We start from the raw sequence: 21,905 nt of genomic DNA on the forward strand, positions 1-21,905 counted from the left end.
TACAGAACAGCTTGAGGCTACTAAGAAATCATTCTATCAGTATACTACAACTACTTCTACTAGAATTTCTCCATTACTGAATGAAGAGAAAAAACAGATTGATGAAGAACAGTCCTTGAAGAGATCAACTATAAGCAGGTGACCAGCACAATTAGCACAAGTAAATGAGTAAAAATATCCACCCAGAATCAACTGACTATTGGAAAGAGCCATGCTTATATTTTTTTTCCAAGTAGGCTGGATCTGATAACATTCAAGAAACTTGCTCAGGAAATCCTTTGAGCCACCTTAAAATCAATAATCCAATATTTGAAAACTCATGGGGGATGTCTTAGATAATCAGCTTAGAAAAAGGTGAAGTATTTAAACCCTTTCTTTAAAACAAAAACTGAAGGAAAAAAAAAGGATAGTGAAGGTAGAAATGGAATGGATTGTCTTCAGTTCCCAGAAAGTTAAATATACCCATACAATCTTTTTAAGCACTTAGATGATATGGAGAGAAGGAACAGCCACCTTGGATATGTCAAACTAGTAAAATTTACTTCAATGAAAGATTTACACAGGGGAGGAAGAATAAATGTCATGATTTACTTGATTAATGTCTTTGACAGCCTTAAGTACTGAAACTTTCTCATGACCAAATTAAATAGCAGGATCTTGACAATTACCATGAATTTCCAAATAGTTCTAAGTGACTATATGCAAAAGAGGAGTCAACAAGGTCAGGCTGATGGAAAGAATGAATGCTACCTTGGGATGCATAGCTTATGTGACACAGGACATAATCCCTTCACCTAATACTGCTCCAGTAAGTCTCAGAGGGACAACTGTAACTCACTCTGAACACAGGTCATGGAGCCAGACAGGAACAGCTGGAGAAAAGCCACAACAGAACTACCACAAGACACAGACAATGTTAGGAAAGGCTGAGAGAACTAAGAGAACACACACATCAGAACACTGAGGAGAGTGAAGGGTCAGTTCTCTCAATCCATAGCAAACAGAATAAGCAACAAAACATTTCAATTGCAGCAAGGGAGAATTCTATGCAACAGAAAACTAACAGCAAAGTAATTAAGAGTCAAAATAAGCTGCTTGGTGAGGTTATGGAGTCTCCATCAATTAGGTCATTTTAAGAGCAGGTTAAACAAACAAGTAATGAAAGTAGAATCAGTACGGTCTCCACTGGGCAGAAGGCAGATGAATGTGATAAAAATAAGCATGGAAAAAAACCCTTGAAATTAAAACTTCAGAGCACTGTTATATAAGAGATTCTGAAATATTATAATCAACTTTGGTGTCAGATTTAAGGAGCTGGTTTACAAAGATGATTGCTTGGATTTTTGTCTACTTCCTAGAGTGCAATTTAAAACCCCAAAAGACTGGCCAAAAAAACCCCAACAAACAAAAAACAAAACAAAACAAACCCCCAACCAAAATCAAAAAAACCAAACCCATAACATAAAACGATCTTAAAGAAAATCAATTGTATTCCTCAGACAAATCATCTACATTTTAATATGTATCAACATATATAATTACAAATACTAATGTGCTTTAATATTTTAAAAGAAGATTAAATGCTCAAGAATTAGTGGAGTCTACCTGATACAATTCACAGAGGGGGAAAACCGGGGCCAAGCTACACAGCTCCTGATACACTGTGCTGGTCAGACTACCTGCCTGCTCAGTGCCTGCTCACAGTTACACATGCTCTCTCACAAGTGCTCAAATGAAAGAGTGATTAGGAAAATGGAAAAATAAGACAGTCTAATCAGAAGGATAAATCCCCACAGCAGCAGTGGGGATTTCTGCCTCTCCCAGCCCTATTCATAGCACTACAGTGGAGCTGTAAGCCTAGCCAGTATAATTTCCAGCTAGCTCAGGAGGTCTGACCACAAGGACTGGTTTTCCATGAAGAGGAGCTACCAAGATCCTTCCTGTTCAATAGTGTCAGTCAAATTTTGCTTAAGAGGAAAAGAATCCCAATAGCATATTGGAAGGGCAGACACAGGTGCTTGAAAGACATCTTCCACTGATCCTCTCATGCTTTAACAACAGGGATTTGTGCTCCACTAAACTCCAGTAAAGTCCACTAAGCAGAGACACCTACGAAAGAAATAATCATCAGACCTAACACCTTTCTAATCATGTAGTAACATTCATTAACAGATTACTGCTATAGCCATGCAAACTCTCTCATGTCACAAACATCACCCTACACAATAGCCATTTTGGTGAAAAAATAAGACAAGGACAATTTCTAGTCATAAATAAAGTCTTAAAAGCATCAATAAAGGCAGTTCATTGCATCATGAGTTAATATGAGTTAACGTGACCATGATGAGTATTTTTTGCTGATCATGAGTTAATATCAACACTAAAAAAGTTTTGCCTGTAACTTTGAAAAGTTAAACTACTCAAGCACAAAGAATATATTTGTGGCAGAGGTGTCAGAGACAAGACAATGCAAGTAAAATAAAAACAGTGAAGACTAATTTCCTGTTCTAAAAAAGAAGGAAATACATGAGTAACAAAGAAATCATAGAAATTTTTTTTTCCATCAGACAAATTCATCCACTTGGGAAAACAATTCAAATGTAAAAATACAATTATTTGGGAATTATTTTTTATTATTAGGACAATACCTCACATAATGAGGGCTGGAGTGGGAGTGTTGATCTGCTGGAAGGTAGGAAGACTCAGCAGACGGATCTGGACAGGCTGGATCAATGAGCCAAGGCCAAGGCTCTGAGGTTCAACAAGGCCAAGTGCTGGGTCCTTCCCCTGGGCCACAACAACCCCTGCAGTGCCACAGGCTGGGGCAGAGTGGCTCAAGAGGCCCTGTGGAAAAGGACCTGGGGGTGCTGGGTCAGAGTGGCTGAACATGAGCCAGGTGTGCCCAGGTGGCCAAGAAGGCCAATGGCACCTGGCCTGGACCAGCAGTAGTGTGGCCAGCAGGACCAGGGCAGTGACTGCCACCCTCAGCACTGAGTCCTGGTGTTCAGTTCTGAGCCCTCACTACAAGGAAGTCATTGAGGTCCAGAGGAGGGACAGGGAACTGCTGAGGGGTCTGGAGAATAACTCCCATGAAGAGTGGCTGAGGGTGCTGCAGATGATTAGCCGGGAGGAAAGGAGACTCAGGGCTGATATCACTGCTTTCTACAACTCCCTGACAGGAAGCTGTAGCCAGCTGGGACTCAGTCTCTTCTCCCAGGCAACCAGCAACAGGAAATGGCCTCAAGCTGTGCCAGAGGAGGTTTAGATTGGACATAAGAAGGAATTCCTTTGTGAAAACAGTTGTTGAACATTGGAATGGACTGCCCATGTAAGTGGTAGAGTCACCATCCCTGAAGGCACTCCAGAAATGACTGGACATGGCCCTTAGTGCTCTGGTTTAGTTGACATGGCGGTGATCAGTCAAGGCTGGACTCCATGACCTCAGAGGTCTTTTCCAACTTAACTGACAATGTGATTCTGTATCCTCCATTTTGTAACACTGTACACTATATGCTACTTCACCAAGTTGAGCCATGGAAAAAGCTCATGATCAGGATGCTGATTTTCTCAGGATTATGGTTAGGAGTAAATTTCTTTGATTTTTTTTTTTTTTTTTTTTTTTAGTGTTTTTGGTGCAAAGGAGGTCTAACAGCAGTTAGGATCCTCTAGGCTTTAGCAGAGGAGACACAGACTACCATGGACTTTTGCAGCTTAGCTGTCAAATCATCAGTAACACCTCACTGACTGAGGTGTTACCGATGATTTGGTGTTGAGCCAATCTCAACAACAGGTAACATCAACAAGTGCAACCCACTGACTTCAGAGCTTGTTTCGAAACTAGCTTCACATTTAGACAAATCCTCATTCTGTGACCTTACTTGAAAGCCACAAAGGCGAGCACACATTCAGACTTCTGTCTGAATGTTCTTCTTAAAGAATAAATTACCACAGGACATTTCTAGCAAGGTTTTAACAAATTTCTAGGGATCAGAACAATCCCCTCAACCTTACACAATCACTAGATCTTTTCACCTGAATAAAAATGAAAACATAGGCTCAGAATTACTTTAAATATTGACAGAAGAATGTTCCTCTTCATTTTTTTAAGATGCAGCCATCAAGTTTACAAAAAACATACAACAAGCAGCCTAAATAATATTCAGAGTGTGATTGTCATAATTTCTGCATCATTTTAAAAAGCAGTAAGCTGGGTCACCAATGACAACACTTCTGAAAACATTAAATAATAACTAATCTTTAACTTAGTTACTATGCAATGTTCCTTAGTACAAAGACAAAGTTCCATATCCTCCTACATAAGGTTTCAAATCTCTAACTAGTGTATACTGTAGAAGTATGGCAGCCTCTTTTCCAGACAGAAAAGTAACTGTATTTTTTTTCCTTTGAAAGCATAAGAATATTTTTTAAAGCTTTTTTTACATCTAAAAGTTATGTAACTTTAACTTTGTCCACTTTCATTCTTCTGGCTCAGACTATTATGATAGTAAAAACCCCCAGCCTAGTCAGCTTCAGGCTGCTGCTGCAAGCTGTCTCAAATCACAGCAGACACCAGTACAATTCCCTGCAGACTTCCTGAAAAGAAGTGGAGAATGACAATATAGTGGAGACAAATCTTGGGAGTAGCCAGGAAAAAATGTGAAGATAAAATAAAGATGATCACACAGATACAACTGCAAAGTTTCTTTGACAGTAAAGGAAAGTTCTATCTCTTGTTAGATGACAAACTAAAACCTTAATTCATCTGAAGCCTATTCCAGTAAAGATCTGGGTTTCAACTATACATTAGCTACAGCCACATAGATAAGTTAAGGCCACTAAAACAAAATTGTGAAAAACTTGTAGTGAACCTCAGCTAAACCACCATCTGTTGTGGCAGCAGCTTATTGAAGATAAGCAGCCTGGAAGCATTATGGCAATTAAGAAATCTTTTGGTCATTAACTCCACACCAATTAAATACTAAAGGCTGGCAGAACCGTACTGTGGCTCAGAACTGCTTATTAAGGTGAACTCTTCTGTTTCCTGTGTCTGGTTTCACGATAAGACACAGTGTGGCAAAGAATCTTTAAATATTTACCCAGGTACTCTGTTCATTGGCAGCCCACATATATGTGTGTTCTCCTACTCAAAAATAATTTCCATGCACACATACAAAGTATTTACTTCATTCCTACACTTACATAGCAACCTCTTTAACTCATATTCAAAACCACCATGTTTCAAAAAGCCTCATGCACACACATTCTCACTCGTGCATCTGCCTATGAAAGTGTCTCTGGGCTTGCATCATAAGTGTTGTCCAAATTCAGTGTTATGAAATATTCCCTACAACACATTTGAAATTGTCGACTGTTGAGTTTAATATAGTTATAGAACTTGAAAGAGATTCCTTAACTTCCTTTAATATTTATAAACTAACAAAAGTCTGCCTATTACAACATGATTTTCTCAAGGCATTTTAAAATTAAACTACCAATCTCAGTGGAAAAAAGCACCTAATAGTAGAAATCTGAACTAATTGCTTAGCTTCGAGAAGAAGACAAAGAATACATCTTACCAGTATCTATAAGCATCTGAGAGGAGGGTGTCAAGCACATGGAACCAGGTTCTACTCAGTGGTGCCAAGCAATAGCACAAGAGGCAAGAGCTGGAAACTGATGCACAGCAAGTTCCACCTGAAAAGAGCTTCCTCACTATGCAGGTGACTGAGCCCTGGAACAGGCTGCCCAGAGATGCTGTGGATTCTTCCTCACTGGAGACAGTCAAGAACTGTCTGGAAAGCATCTGGTGCAAGGTGCTCTAGAAGACCCTCCTCCAGCAGGCAGGTTGGACCAGATGACCCCACCAAGTCATCCCATCCAACTGCAGCAATTCTGTGTACAATTCAATGGCATAATCACCTTCCTAGCTTAGGAAGACTTCTGCTCTGAGACCTAAAGTTTCTATTTCTGCACACAGGGAAACACACAAACAAACAAACTCAAAAACACCCCACCACCAAAAACCAGAAAACAAGCTTTGACATAAAAAAAAAAAATCAATCCTGCTTTAAAACCTTCATTATTTTAGCCCCAAAATACAGAAGAAATAATAAAGTTTGCAGCACCCACAGTTAGTGCACTGACTTCAACCACATCAACATACACCTGTTTGTACTAGGTCTCTCTTTGAAAAAAGCCTCAAAGAGAGAAGTGGGTGGCATAGTGTATTCAAGTCTGGCACCCCTGCCTAAAGCCACATCTTTTGCTTCTAAGGAGCCATCATTGATGCAGTTTGACAGCACAAAGCTGAAAGAAGACTACATGTGCACTACATTTAATATGGTTTCCAACATATTTCAACGCTACACATGATGAAATATCCCCTAACACACAGACTTTAGAGTCATGGCTTGCATTAATTAACAGACTGCTTTAAGGAAAATGACTCAATTGACAGTCTTCTTTTCCTTCCCTCACTTTACAATCCTGGTATCATGACAGACATTCAAAACCTGAGGCACATGACCAAAACTTCTCAGTCAAATTTCAAAACACAAGTCTACATCATGCCATGCTTAGCTAGTGCACTCAACAGTCTGTCTCTCTTTCTTGAACTCAAGTGTCCATTTCAAAAGGCCAAGCATATTTCACGTACCATCAGCAATGCTTGATCTTTTACAGTTTTCTCCCCTCATTCATATTAACTCATCTCCTACTTCTTCCAAGAGGAAAAAAACTCACATTTTAGTCTTATTCTATCCCTCCAAAGACCCCACCCTCATTCACTACCCACAGACTTCTGTTAACTTACCAACCCTGTAACTGTCACCTGTTTCTTCTGACATATGAGAATAAAAGCAGAGCAAAAAAGACCAGTCCCTGAGAAAGCAGTGTTTTTCTACAAAAAAGGTGCTGCTTCAGGGTCTTGTTCAGATGTCAGTCTAGCTGGCAAATACCCATGCTTAGAGCTCCTAAATGATTGCTGGTGGGCAGAGCTCAACACTAACACTGAGTTATCCTGCACAAGCTCTGGCACCAGCCAGACCTGCTAGCACACAGCTGTGCCGAGCCCACCTGAGAGGCAGCTTACTACCCTAAATCCACATCACATATTAGCTTAGATAACCATTTTTTATAAAAGCTGGCTCAGGAGATAGATGGTCCTAACACAACATGCCATATTCATTTCCCCCCTTCTCAATAGCTTTATCAGTGTTATAACTGAGATTCCCAGTAGTGTAAAATCTCCTTCAGCTTCTGATGCTGTAGAGAAACATGCCTACTACTCCACTCCTTACCTTCCAGCACCCTTTCTGAGGACTAACTTTAGAGGTTACTTCTTCTATGCCTGCAGATTTCCTAAAGGAAGTGAAAGCTAAAGGGGTAAGTAAAAAGATAACTATACAAAACCATACCTCTATTAATTCACTGTTGTCCACACAGGTCTAAGTAGTAAAACCCTTTGAGTGGGCTTCAGTTGCCAGTGTCTTTATTCCTAATTCATAAAATCACAAATAGTTATGGTTCCATGGAGCCCTTTACATTTTTAAATGACAACTACTGGATTTAACTACTACAGATAACTTATCAATCATTTATTATTTAATAACAAATATCAATTACTAGAATTTTATATTCTAGTGATGCATGCATATATGTTAATAGCTCATGTCTACAGCACATGTGAAGGTTTGTGACATAAATCAAACACTGCCAAGTTCTCTACACAGTTTGGTCTTGCTTTAAGTAGAGAAACCACTATTTCCAAACAGAGCATCAAGTGACTTAGGAATCAAAGTGAGCAAAGCTGACATTGCAATGCAAGCCATGACTAAACAATCACTTTTGATATTGTAGGCATAATTAATATCTGGAAAAATAAGGATGGGCATCTGAAAATTTACATCTAGAACAGTGAAGTCCCCTGTGCTGCCAGCCAGACACTTCTATCCAGCCTGCCACCTTTCCCTGGAGAAGAAAAGAAACAGCTATTTAGAGCAGCAAACACTGCCCCAACAGCTGATCACATCCTCCATCTGTCTGCAGCTCAACACAGACCACTGAACTGCTGCCAAAGCAGTTAAAGGGAAGAAAAAAAAAAGAAAAAAGCCAGCAGCTTTTTCCTACAAGCAACTGTCATCCACAAACCCTCCCAGAAATTAGTCCTCACTGCCTATTGTGGCTCCTCCTGGACCACAAGCAATTTACCTCCCACAGGCACATTCTAAGAGGAGTAGGAGATGAGTCCATAAGAGAAGCCCTGAAGTCCAGATGCCCTAAGTGACAAGTGTGCTCAAGATCCAGGCAGTCCACAGTTCTGGACTTCAAAATAATTACATTTGTGACCTTGTAAAAACTTAACTATTTACCTGGATGACTGTTGTCTCATGTTCTTGAACATCCTTTGCAAGTAAATACCTGTCAAAGCTACTACAAGCCAGTTCAACAGATTAGTGTGTGAAAGGAGGACTAATGTAAAGGACTACTGTGCATGAGGACTTTGTGACCTTCCACACAAAGTAACAATACAGAGGCACCTACAACCTATTGTGGCTTGCTCCTCTAGGCCTGAGGAGAGACTATGTATAGGAATATTTCATGGAAGCACACGGAGATTTTCTGAAAAATGTACAATGAAGTAAATCTTTTATTTCCTCCTTTGAGCAAAGTTACTCTAAGATTTAAAATATGACCCAAGGGGGCTTGTATCATAACCTATTTGAGCTCCAACTTTTTTTTTGGTTTTTTAAGAGGAAGAAACCATACCTGAGTAGGCAGGTAGAGGCTTAAGCATGGCTTCCTATACAGGTTTTTCACCTTACCTGACTTCACTCAGCTTGTACCAAAATGTCTCCAGGCTCCCTTCAATAAAGAGTGGAGAGAGATGGCCCCTCTACAGGGTGATGCAGAACAGGAACCTGCCTCTCAGATGCCTGAGTGGGTTCTACCATTACAAGGAATTTAGAGATGGAGAGAACTACCTTTGTGGCTTTTGCAAAAGAAGGGGAGTTGATTATTAAAGAACATGGTTAAAGTTCCCACCCCAAGGAAGTTTTCCACCAGTCCAACATGAATAACTTCAGTTCAACAGCTTAGAAGAAGCTCACAGTTAACCCCATCAATAGTCGCCCTAAGTCCAGGCACTGTTTTGCAAAGTGGATTTAACTTCTGCATCACTAAAGCAGCTGTACATCCTCTATTAAAAAAGTAAATAGCAAGAGAATATTTAGGAAAAAATATTTACTTCAGGTAAACACTATGCTGCTCAGATGTATCTTTGACAGTATTTCTGGTGTGTTTCCTCATAGGGGAGGAGGTGAAGGTCAGTAATGTCATAGGCTGACTTGAATTTTTACAACATGAAATTAAGTAATTGTTGTGTCAAAAAAAATAAAGGCATATTTATTCTACTGCATTCTCAGAAAAGCCTCAATTTAGGCAGTTCCTGTAATACCATTAAGAGTAACATCATAAATGTCATTTCCCTGTTGAAGTCTTCATTTGCAGTAAAGAAGGAACTGAACTGCAGTATTCTTTGAGACATTTAACTAAAATATTTCATTATGTCTCATTATCCTAGGCAAATTCCACATATGGAATATTCTTTCTCAAAACAGACCAGTCCACAGCTACCTTAGTCACTATTAAATTAAAAAAAAAAAAAAAAAAAACATAAGAAAGGAAATTGTAGGGACTGTTTCTATTACCTTAATAAAAGGTAATAGAATATTACCTCCTTTCCCATCAGTGAAGGAGCCCCAATAAATATTAAACCTTCTTCGATTACTCAGATCCATACAAATCCAGAACACTGCCTAGCACATCCATAAAACTGTGTAGATTCTAAGCAAAGCAAGTTTATTTCCCAGTTATTTTTCCCAATCATTTCTCCATAATATATCTTCAGTAGGTCTGTATTTGTTCAAGACCACCCTTGCTAAACACACATATCAAGGTCTGAACATTAGTGGGTCTCATAGGCATCAGGCACCACCAAACTGAATTTCCACATCCACTCAGCTCTCCTTGGCAGGCAGAAAAGGGGCTGACTGGATCTCTCACTGTAAAGGAGAAAGGATCCAAAGACTCCCCCCAAGATGAGATACCACTACAACAGGATAAATGCCAAAACCAAGAAAATAATGTACTATTACAAATATATAAAGCTTTACATACTGTTTGGGGGTCAAAAAACTTGCAGGATAAGAACCCTGGATATTCTCATCAATACACACCTATTTCAGAACTAACTTTTCAAACTAATCTAGGTCCAAATTAAATCACCAAGGTTTTGCTTCCACAGTCAGGAAACAAAAGGGAGGAGAGGAAGGGAGTCACTATGTTTTTTAGAGTAAAACATTTCTCTCTCTCAATCTCTCACATTTTTCAACCAATACAGCAAGGAAAAAAAATCCTCTGCCTTCACACCTGGAATCAAATGTCTCCTAACAAAGCCAGAGGAGGATCCTTAGCTGATACAGATTAGACACTGCTGAACCAGATGCTGTTTTTTCAGACACACTTTTGGTATGTTTCATTTAACAATTCACAACCATTTATTGTCATTATCAGGTGACCATGATTTTGCAGGTGCAGGAGATGGGGGAGAAATGGAATGCTCAGGGATTGGATATTCCTCAAGGTCATGAGTACACACAGGCACACTCTTCCCAGGAGCAGCATTATGAGATCTGACCCAAACACTGGTTCGTGTGCCTCTGGTCTCAGGTCTATTAGCTGAAAAATGCCTTAACTAAGCATGGGAAGAAGCTATGAAAGAGCTAATAATGTGAATGTTATGCAACCACTAAGCTTGTTTTAAAGTTTGAAATGTTCTGTTTAGATTCTGCTTCTAAATGAGCAAGTTAACTCAACCATACCATCTAAAGCAAATCCTAATAGTTTTATCCCATTCCGTCTCCTTTTATTATAAAAAGCAGAGCATAAGCTCTTCAGGGCAGGCACTGCATGTCTATTGCCAAAAAAAAAAAAAAAAGTGAACTACCTTTAATTATAAGTATTGGCTGCCTCAGCCTGAGGAGCAGAGGTTAGAATACTGTTTTATTAATTTGAGTTTATCTAGTTTACCTGAGCCTTGACAAAAATTGGCCAAAAGAAGTTTGCTTTTGGAGAGGAGGAGGCCCTACATAAAAGCACAGAAGTTAGCTATTTGCTGAACTTCTGAGCTCCTGACAAAGCTCATTTCTGAGTGTTTGAATCATGGAAGGGGAAGAGAGAACAGGGAAAATCTGAAATCACAAATCAAATATACATATCACTAAAACACAACGAGCTAGAAAGCTGCTGAAGAAACTGGCAAAGTACATTCTGCTATGTACAGAATCTTTATTTAAAAAGCAATACCCCATAATAAAAAAATAGTCTGCTGAAGTATTTTATGAAATTCTAAAACAGCTCTCCAATGTAAGAAGATTCAATACATTACTGCATTTGACATACAATACTTTAAAAAATGCAAGTGAGAGAATTGTAAAATAGCTACTAAATTATTCCCTTTAATAACACAAGATTGGTCAGGCTTGTAACAAAAAGTATTTCTGTAGTTGATCAGCTGACACACCACTCTTCCCTCCAAAATACTTGAACATAAGAATGAATAGCCAATTTTGCTATAGTATATGTATGAATTATGCAGTGGTTGCTAGAGATAATCAAATGCCTCTCACAACATCAATAATCCAACTGTCCGTCAAAAATTTACAGGATCAAATTAAGAAAAGCCTGATGCAATGCATTACTGAATCAGAACAAAACAGAACAGAAAGCAAGATCTAGTTCTATAAATACTCATATTAAAAAGAAAAAATCCCAGAGAAGTCCTGCAGGAGCACTGGACAACTAAATGGCTGGGTTTCCAGTTCCAGTTAAAGTTGACACAGTTACAGGTTTTCAAAACTGAGACTCCTAGCACTGATACACTGCCAATGCACCCTTAATTTCACTAGCACTCCAAACCATCTGACAGCGCTTCAGAGGATGAATTCACATGCCATAAAGCATGTGCATGGAATAACATACCTTCCAGGAAGATCCCGTTAGGAGTTGCCCACTTGCATCCCAGAACAAGACTTAGCATGTACTCCAAAGCAGAATTTAGCCTACAGTCTTCAAAAACCATCCAGATAAGATGTATAAAAACCTCAATTCAAATTTATTTGCTAGCTCTAACAGGGTTAGCTAGAATTTCAATACTGGCACACGAGCTTTTAGTCTGAACCATAAATACATTCATTTTTAAACTACAGTCACCCTGTTTTATAAATCAAGTTCAAAGTATACATTATTCCGAACAATTATTGACACACAAGAATGTGTCACACACAGGATTATTCATTTAACATCCTGTTTCATTCTGTCTTTTGGAAGAATCACCTAACAGAACACTGTGCCCACCCCACCCAGAATGGCTGCCCTAAAACCAGGAAAGTGACAAAAGCTGGAAACTACATGAGAGCAAGGAGAGCATGAGAACAAGCAGAACACACTATACTGTGCAGCAAACACTACATTTGTGGGGGGCTAGTGGTTATATTTTACATCTTTTCAAAGATTAAATATTTAAGTTAGTTCAGCAGAGAACTGGTCGATGATTTCTCTTACCCACCAAAAGCAACTTCACATTATTCTGGGTAAGATGAAAGTAAAGCAAGTCTAGTTACTACTTTACAGCTATTAGTGTGTTGCTTACTCTCCATCCAGCCAAAACAAACATTGCACCTAATTTAGAAGTGATCTGTCCTGTAAAATAAAGTCTTCCTTCTCAACCTCATCCAGAAAAAACACCTGCTAGTCTTTCACTCAAAAACCAAGTCTTGTTTTGACCATGTACTTAAACTACCAAATTTTTACACACCATTAAGGCGATCCTATTCTCACATCAGCAAGAGTCATGCAATGACACTTTAAGATTTCATCTTTGCAACAAGATTAACAGCAATTTTTTAAGTACTGGCAATTTTCATGTCACAACCATTGGAAAGCTATTGAAAGTGTCAAGAAAGAGGTCACTGAAACCACTATGGAGCAAGCAGCACCAACTTTAAAGGAGCATTATGGGGTATAAGGATTTACCTTCCAAGAAACTGAGCACAGGGATTCACCTATCCTCAAAGCCTCATTCTAACATGCTTACTGTTTGACTGATCAACATCCATGCTGCAGGTGCATTCTAGTTTAACTAACTAATCTGTTTGTTTAACTGACTTAACTCCCCACTTGCCCATCAGTCTTCAGAACCACTTGTATCACACTACAAATGGAAATGGAAATATTTGACAACTCACACACACATCTAAGAGTAGAGGCAAAAAAAGACCAATTAAGACAAAATCAAAAATGCATTAAATCACATGTTTTGTACACTTACAAAAGTATGAATAACATGTAAGCAAGTGTAATAGACAGCTGTATTCTCCTAAAAATTTAGTGCTGAAACACAGTATTTAATTTTCAAGACATGACATACTTTCAGAAAGATTTTATTTGGAACTGTCTAGTCTGAAAGAAATAAGGAAGACGAAGTAGGTAGACGAGCAATGATTTTGGCTTTTAAGATAAATTTCAGAAAGATCCCATACAGTCTGATGAGAACCAAAGTTCTAGACTACACATAACCACACGCCACAGACATCAAAATACTGGGGGTAGTGGAGCCACATCAATGTCCCATTCTGAGCATCATTTTACTGCTGCTTTTATTTCCCTTGGCATGACGATGTTTAACAATATCTAGGAACCTGTGCCTGTAAAGACTTGTGATCTAAGACATGAAACAAAACAAGACACATCTTCTTGGTACAGCTTTAGTTAGAACAATGTTGAGTGATGACTTGCAAAGTTGCAAATAAAAACCTGCACACCTCTTGCCATCAGGCACATCGTTCTTCTGGGTATCTAAGTCACATATAGGCTATTGTCCCAAAAGGAAATTATGCATGAAGTTAACTGTCAGATTAGGACAGACATACAGAAACAGTTAATCTAAAGTAAGTATCCAAGTATAAAAATGGATGAACCCAAGCTTTAAAGAGAGGGGGGAAAAAGTCAAGCTACAATCACCAGATTGATTGTTGACCCAGCAAAACAGATGGGCCCAAAACTACACAGAGAACAAAATAAACCCATTTGTTGTATCACGGCATTTCAGACATGCTACATCACAAAAGCCAATTCTTTCATTTCCCCTTCAAGTGCTCAACAAGTTCATGAGAGCAAGAGGCAATGGAGCAGGTGGTATGACATGCACATGGAAGTCTGAAGATGCTGTCAGCAGGAAATGCTGCTGTAAATATGATACCTGAACACAAGCTCTGTGTTGATAACAAAAACTTGAGGTAACCTTCACAAGAGAAAGGAACATGAACTTATTTGCTCTTTTGCTACTTGAAGCAATAGGACGCCTTTTTAAGGGCTTGATCCTTGAGTATTTTTTCTTGGAAAAAAAATCAGTTACACTACACAATCTGCTCGAATAAATTTCACCATAATATGAAATAATGTAACAGTTCTGAATTATTCCAAGGCATCAGAGTGCCAACCACAGTCCAAGCTACAATGAACCTCCTATGCTTAATAACGAAGTTGGCTACTGCAAAAAGGGCGTAATGGAGGTGTCTTTTTGCTTTCTCAAGGCCTGCCCGCCTATTTCTTACAGTTCCTCCATTAAGGTGAGACCCCGCGGATGGGGACGCCGAAGATGATTTCAGGACAAACCCCAGGACGAGGCGGCCCCGCGCAGCCGGCGCGGCCCTTCCCCCACAAAGGGTGGGGAGCTGAGGACGCTGCCCAGCCCCACCGCCCCCTCCCCGCAGCCCCGGGGCCCAGCCCCGAGACCCCCGCCGGGGCCCGAGCGGGCCGGGGGCACGGGGGGATGTCGCGGCGCAGCCCCCTGGCTGCCAGCGCGGGTGTGCGATGTCACCGCTCCCGCCCCGGCCCAGCTCACCTCGCCGTGTCCCGCCGCGGCCCCGGCGCCGCCTGGGGCTCCGCTGCCGCCGCCCGGAGCTGTCAGCAGGGCGCCCACCGCGCCCGGCGGGGCGGGGGCCGCTGCCGCCGCAACCCCGGCCTTGCCCAGCCCGCCGGTGCCGCCGCTGGGTCCCGGCCCGCCGGTGCTGCCGAGGCCGCCGCCCCGCTTGTTCTTCCGGCGCTTCGCTCCGCGCTTGGCGTCGGCCGGACTCATGGTGCTGACACCCGGGCACGGGAGGAGGGAGCGCCGGGGAGGAGGAGGAGGAGGTGGGGGAAGGGGCGCGGGGTCGCGCCAAGCGCCCGGGGCTGGCGAGGCCGGGCGGGGCCGGAGCTCCCCGGGCGGCGCGGGCGAAGCGGGGCTGTCACGGCCACGGGGACTCGCTCGGCCCCGGCGCCGCTGGGCAGAGTTACCGTCCAATATGGCGGACACAAGGGGAAAGTGATCCCCCTTTACGTTGGGGGGCTCCCCCTCGGCGCTGACGGGAACCGGCCGCGCTCGGCACGCTGGGAGGCGTAGTTCTGCACCTCGCAGTAACCTACCACCGGTACTAGCATTGGACTATAGCTCCCAGCGTACATCGCGACGCCCTCCTGGGCGCGGTGGATGAGCTCATCCGTTCCCGCAATGGCTGCTGGGAGTCGTAGTCCTCCGGTCTGCCGTTAGCCGCGCCGTCCAGCGTTGCCACCCCGGTCAAGGGACTACAGCGCCGCCCAAGAGCCATGTGACGCCTTAAAGGGACCGCAGCGCTCGGGAATGAGGCGTGAGGGGATGTTTTAGGCAAAGCTCCGCGTAAGGGGCTGCAGCCCGCCTGCTGTTCCGACACAACACAGCTCTTAAATGTAGAGCTCTTGTCATACTGCCTCTGTGCAACCGTCCCTCAGAACAACACAGGCACCACCGCTCCCAAATCCCACACAAGGCAGGCTGAAAATGGACGTTACACCACACGCACTGGGGCTGAGGGCTCATTTGTGCCCTGAGGTGTCGAGAGGCCACTGCCCGTCACCATGCCTGGAAGTGTTCCATAAACGTGTAGCTGTGGTGCTTTGTGATATTTTAGTAGTTTGCCACATGGTCTAGTGGTGGGCTTGGCAGTGCTGGGTTAATGGTTGGGCTCAGTGGTCTCAGAGGTCTTTAGAACCTGAAAGGTTCCATGATTCCGTGTCGCTGCTCACAGTGCACAGTCACACGCAGGCCCAGGCAAGGTGAAATGCTGTAGCTCTGCGCTTTGACGTGTCTGGATGGCGTGATGCAGAAATCGCAGATGTGAACACATTAAAATTGGTGGTAACTTCACGGGATCATGGAATCCAATCAGTTGGAAAAGACCTCTGTGATCGAGTCCAGCCTACGACCAAACACCACCATGTCAATTAGACCGTGGCACCAAGTGCAATGTCCAGTCTTTCCTTAAACACCTCCAGGGATGGGACTCCACCACCTCCCTGTGCAGCCCATTCCAAGAGCTAATCACCCTTTCTGTGCAGAAACTCATCCTAACATCCAACCTAAACCTCCCCTGGCAGAGCTTAAGACTGTGCTCCTGTCATTTTCGTCTGAGAAGAGGCCAACCCCATCTGGCTACAACCTTCTTCCCTGTAGCAGGGATCAATAAGGTTCCCCCTGAGCCTCTTTTTCTCCAGGCTGAACATCCCCTGCTCCCTTCTCAGACCTGTGCTCCAGACCTCCACCAGCTCCCTCACCCTTCTCTGGATACAATGAAATGCTTTAACTCTGGGTGGTGTAATGCAAAAATCCTAGGTGTGAGCACAGCTGGTGAGTGCTTAGGGCAGTCTAAAATCTCTTTTGCAACATTAAAATCGTAAAGGCATTGAGTGGTTGTGATGGTGGGTCAGAGGATAGTTCAGGAGCACTAGCATATTTGTCTTTTATTCACCAATGACTCTTAAAAGATCTTTGGAAAGACTTAGGAGTTTTGGGAGAGCAATGGAAGAAGGCCAGTAGAAGCTGCCATCCACAGTGAAGCTGTTCCAGGCTTAGTTTACCTCTGTACACATAGAGGAACTTTGCTTTTACATGCAGACAGCTCTGAAACCAGGAGATCACCTTTGTTCATTCTAGTAGGTGGGAGGGGTTTTTTGTGGCAGGGCCCTAGTCTTCAAAAATGCATTGAATGCTCAGCACACGCAGCTCTGCATAAACAGCAAATAGCAGTGGCAAGAGTAGCTGTGTACACATAAGCATACACAGCCTTTTGCCACAAATAAATAAATTCCAGACCCTAAAGTACAAATTTGAAGTTGACTTATCTTTGTAATATATGGCATTATTTTCAGAGCTAACATCTTTCACTTGAAATGATGACACAGTCTTATATAGGGCTGTCTTTATCTTCCTTTCCAAATTATATTTTCACTTGAACCCTCTTCATTTAACGTGCTTCTGAAAGGAAGATTATAGCTCTGTCAGTCTCTCTATCCCCTATGTATTACAGATAAAAAGCATTATTATGAGAAACTATTATAGTAAAATCACTCAACCATACAGGAGCTAAAGTAATGCTACTTAGTCTGACATCACAGTATTTAATTCTGATAATCTTATTGCAGAAACAAATGCTTTCCTTTTACACTTCAGAAAATAAGGGACATCCTGATGATTTTTTTAATCCAACTTTCACTATTAAAATTCACAGTGCAGGACAGTGAGTTTTTATTTAGTGTGCAGGCCAGGGTCTCTTTTTAAACCTTCAGGTAAATACTCAGGGAAATGAAGTACTCTTACAGGTTTGCACTGAACTTAGCTACCACTTACAATTAGCTGCTGAGCCAATAGGTTGTTTTAGAAATGAACTTGCTACTTTGATGGTGGATTTGAATGTTTGTATGAACCGGAACAAAAGGCAGAGGAAATTAATTTGACTGCTGTGGAGACCTATGACTATGTTCCTTGTCCATACTTGAATTAAATTACTTATAACATTCCATCTCATCCTTAAGAAAATAAACACAGTCATTTGAACAAGCTCATTGTTAATCTAAAGCATGGCATTTTAAAACCCTTTTGGGGGAAAAATTATTTATACTCTGAAAATTTTTTGCATTTTCACATTTTCCAGGAACGCCATATATAAAAACTCACTGCATAAACAGTGCAGATCACTGCAGGGCTTTCCCATGCTCTTCCTTTGATCCAACCTAGTTTTAGCAGCATTGTAATTTTCCCTGTGAGCCATTAAGTCAATAAAAGGCTGAGTAGAGAGCTCAGGTCACAGTTACCTTTGAGTTCTGCCTTCAGGATGTCAGAGTGGCTGGAAAAACTCAATATGGTTTTACCACCTCACTGGAATATTTGTACTGGTCTCCTGTTGCACGCAGAATGATGTAAGGAGTCTATACACTGAACTACTGTTATAACCTCAAGTAAAAATTAAGAGACCAGTTAGTCATTACATTTTTTGAAACAATAGTTTCTGTGCCAGGGAGGTTAAAATTTATGGTTTCTTTTCTTTCAAGGGGTTCTTAATTATGCATTTAGTTCCCAGTTTTACAGGTGCTACATGATGACATTGGTAATAGACTGAACTCAAAGGAGCAACTCACACATATGGCAATGCCATGGGCAGTTTAAAGCACATCCAGGTGTTTTAGGAATCTTCTGGCCTCAGTTGTACCAGCTGTGATGTTTCCAGTTAATTTCTGGCAAGTTGAAGTCCCAAGTAAGGACAGGGGCAGTTGGCTTGGAGGTGTCCCTTAATTCCTCAAAGCCTTATTCACTGGCATCATCATCCTGGCTGTAGGTCTGTAGCTGACTCCCATGGTGACAGCCACATTATTTGTTTGCCACTTGATTGTAATCCAGAGGCTCTCAACTGTGCCATCACCAACTGTGAGCTCCATATATTCCAATCCTTCTGTTCCATACAGTGGCATCCCTCTGCCTCTTCTTCCCAGCCTATCCCTCCTGAAGAGCCTAGTAGTATCTCAACTGGCGCTCCAGTAACAGGACTCATCCCACCAGACTGGGCCAAAGCTTCAAGCTCCTTGGGTTTGTTCCTTATGCCTTATTAATTAATGTAGAAACATTTCAGGTGTGGTACATTGTAGCCAATACCTTGTAAAGCAGATTAAGGGATCCCAGTAGTGCTCCTTTCCTCAAGTTTTTGGCAGCAGTTTTTGGCCCTCACTCCTCACAGGTGAGCCTGGTTTTAACCCTTTCCCTCTTCCAAGCTAGTTCAAAGCTCTGTCAAGGAGCCCCACAAGCTCCTGTGCTACAGCTCTTTTCCCCCTCTGAGACAGGTGCATCACATCAATCCTCAGTAGACTAGGTGTTGAATAGTCTCATGGTCAACAAACTCAAATTTTTTCCAATTACACCAATCTTGGAGCCACATATTGACCTGATGGATCTGCCTAACACCATTATTCCTTGTAACTGGAAGGATCAAGGGAATCAGCACCTGTGCTCCCTATCCCTCTGCCAATAGTCCCAGGCCCTGAAGTCTCTTATAATTGCCCTCAGACTTCTCTTTGTTATTTCATTGCTGCCAGCTCAAACAACCAATAGCAGATAGTAATCAGAGAGCCTTACTAGGCTGCAGAATTTTCCAGTAATGCCCCTTGCCCAAGCCCCTGAGAGACAGTAGAATTCTGTGTGACTTGGGTCCAGTCGTGACAATTTCAGCAACTGGCACTAATTTGTCTTTGCTGTCCAAAAAGCTGCCATTTTACTAGAAGTTCATTTTCCTCTACAGAAGAGTGAATATGCAGGTGTGTAGGTACAGGGAAGGATGTATTTACACATAAGTGTGCAGCGTCACAGCATATATATGTACACTCACTGCCTTTTAATCACCTTACCTGCACTTGTCACACCCAGTTCCAGAGTATCTGAGCTCCTTTCATGTATGATGGATATTGACAGCCAGGTCCTGGATGGCCATGGACTCTAGGCACTCCCTCCTTTTCAAAGAAAGTAAATGTTCTCTGGGTGAGGTTATTGATTTGTTGGCTTTGGTTGAGAGTTTCTCATTTCTTGGTGGGACTAAACTGAAGAATAATAAAAACAGTATCATTCTTCTAGCAAGGCTTTCTGTAAAGCAAAACACTGCAGGTTTTCCTTTAGATGGCCAAAATTAGTTTCACCCAATCTCCTCTGGAATTTGTTTCACAGCCAGATGCCTCAGCTGAGAAGACATTAATGCTGAAGAGGTTTAGAGCAAAATAAAAGGAATCTCACATGCTGGATAATAAAACTTCATTTCAGGAGCCTTATGACCCTTTTGACTTTATGGATCTTGGATTTTTTTCCTAGACAACCTTCTGGTCCTTGAACTATGTGTTTTTAAAGCCATAAGCACAGAGGTCTTGCAGAAAGTCAGACTTACTCCAGGGCACCCACCATGAGAACAGTATCCCAGGGGAACCTCCACTTGGTGCTTGCTGTTGCTGGGAAGATGTGTGATTCCTGGCTTCTTGTTCTCAGTGCCTGTGCTGAAAGACTTCTGTGTTGTGCAGAAGCAAAAAAGCAAGAAAATATTTTTTGTCTTTCCAAATAACAGTAAAAAACAGAACAAAGGTGAATTTCTTACAATGGGAATGTAGAACATACATCTCTACTGAACTGATCTTAATTCAGCAACATTTTTCCAAACATTACTTTGATTCTCATTTTTTCCCCATTTAGAGTAGACTCTTTCAGCCTGCTCTGAAGAATGCCTTTTGAAACATAACCTGCATTGTGTAAAGAATTACCTAATTCTGACCACTGAAATACGGGTTATGTCATGTAATGTTTCTTCTCTGCCAGCTGGCCTTTTACATAATGAAATTCATTGCCTTTTCTGCATTAAAAAGCAACTGTGCTGTCCCCTTGTTGCCCTTGTGAAACAAAGAAATGTTTTGCACATCAGTACTAGGACAGCAGGTAAGACTGTACTGGTTCCAGTTTTTCCTAACTAGAGCATGAAGTTGCCCTTCTGTGAGGGAAAGGCTGTGGCTGCAGGTTACTGGCACAGTTGAAGGATGTCCTCCTACCAGCAATTCCAGTAGCAGTTTAAAATGAAGCAGAGCAGCTTGGACAAGTCTGCCCTCAGATGCTTTCAAACCCTTGAAATAAAGTGTACAGGGAATGATGTTTAGTCTCTCAGCTAGCATTTGGGAGAAAATCCAATTTCCACCTTTCAGAATAGGTGTTAACTACACATTCAGAGCTTTGATGGTGTGCTGGGGGACTGAAGAGGATATTTTCATAGTGTGATCTTCTCTATTCACAGAGGCCCTGCGCAGCAAGAAAATACAGCAGCAGTTTCCTTGCTCAGAGTTTCCAGTCCTGCCTGCCCTGCCAGCTCCCTGCCTTCAGGAGCCGAGGCTCTCCACTCCCTCTGAAGGCCACAATCACCAGGGACATTCCATTTCCCTGCCTTTTCCTCTCACTAACCCTTAAAATGAAGCATTGGCAGCTATTCATTGAGAGGTCTCCCAGCATTTTTGGTTGGTTCCACATGTCAGGTTCAAATTATTCTAGGAGTCTTCCTCCTGTTTCCAGCAACGGCTTTATAACAAGGTTTGGGGCTCTTTTGACCCTTTCATTTCACCTTTTAAAAGATGCCAAATCCATCCATCAGTTTTAATCCAGAGTATGACAGCTGAAAGATCAGAACCTGCCTCCTGGCAGCCATTAGCACCTACAAGCACATGTCCAATTCCTTTGTGAATTGTACCGAAAGAAACATGTTCTGCTTTTGCACTCTTTTCATCTGGAGCTTTTTAACATTATCAAAATGAACAATGCAAGTTATGAATCTTTCTCGCTGTATATCTTTCTGCTTTGGCTTTTAAATTTATGATCACGGGAGGAAAAATTGTGTATCCTGTTGCTCTTCTGTCAGCTGTTTCTTCAATATTTTATTTTTCCCTGTCACTGAATTGTCATTTTATTAGCAGATTTCTTCATAACATGA

The 21,905-nt window shown here is 41.8% G+C and overlaps 1 protein-coding gene across 2 annotated transcripts in view; it reads right to left on the reverse strand.

Annotated features, from left to right (window-relative positions):
• Nucleotides 1-15,433, reverse strand: part of FAM193A (family with sequence similarity 193 member A) — a 122,983-nt gene extending 107,550 nt beyond the window's left edge. Inside the window, exon 1 of one of the 2 annotated variants that reach the window (XM_030239364.2) lies at nt 14,963-15,432. In XM_030239364.2, the coding sequence (XP_030095224.2) occupies nt 14,963-15,196 (234 nt within the window). In that variant the 5' untranslated portion in view covers nt 15,197-15,432. Of the gene's footprint in view, nt 1-14,962 lie in introns of both variants that reach the window. The other variant, XM_050974017.1, reaches the window with a different exon arrangement.
• Between the last annotated feature and the right edge of the window lie 6,472 nt (nt 15,434-21,905).

The sequence above is a fragment of the Serinus canaria genome, chromosome 4 (assembly GCF_022539315.1).
Source record: "Serinus canaria isolate serCan28SL12 chromosome 4, serCan2020, whole genome shotgun sequence".
Taxonomy (NCBI): Eukaryota; Metazoa; Chordata; class Aves; order Passeriformes; family Fringillidae; genus Serinus; species Serinus canaria.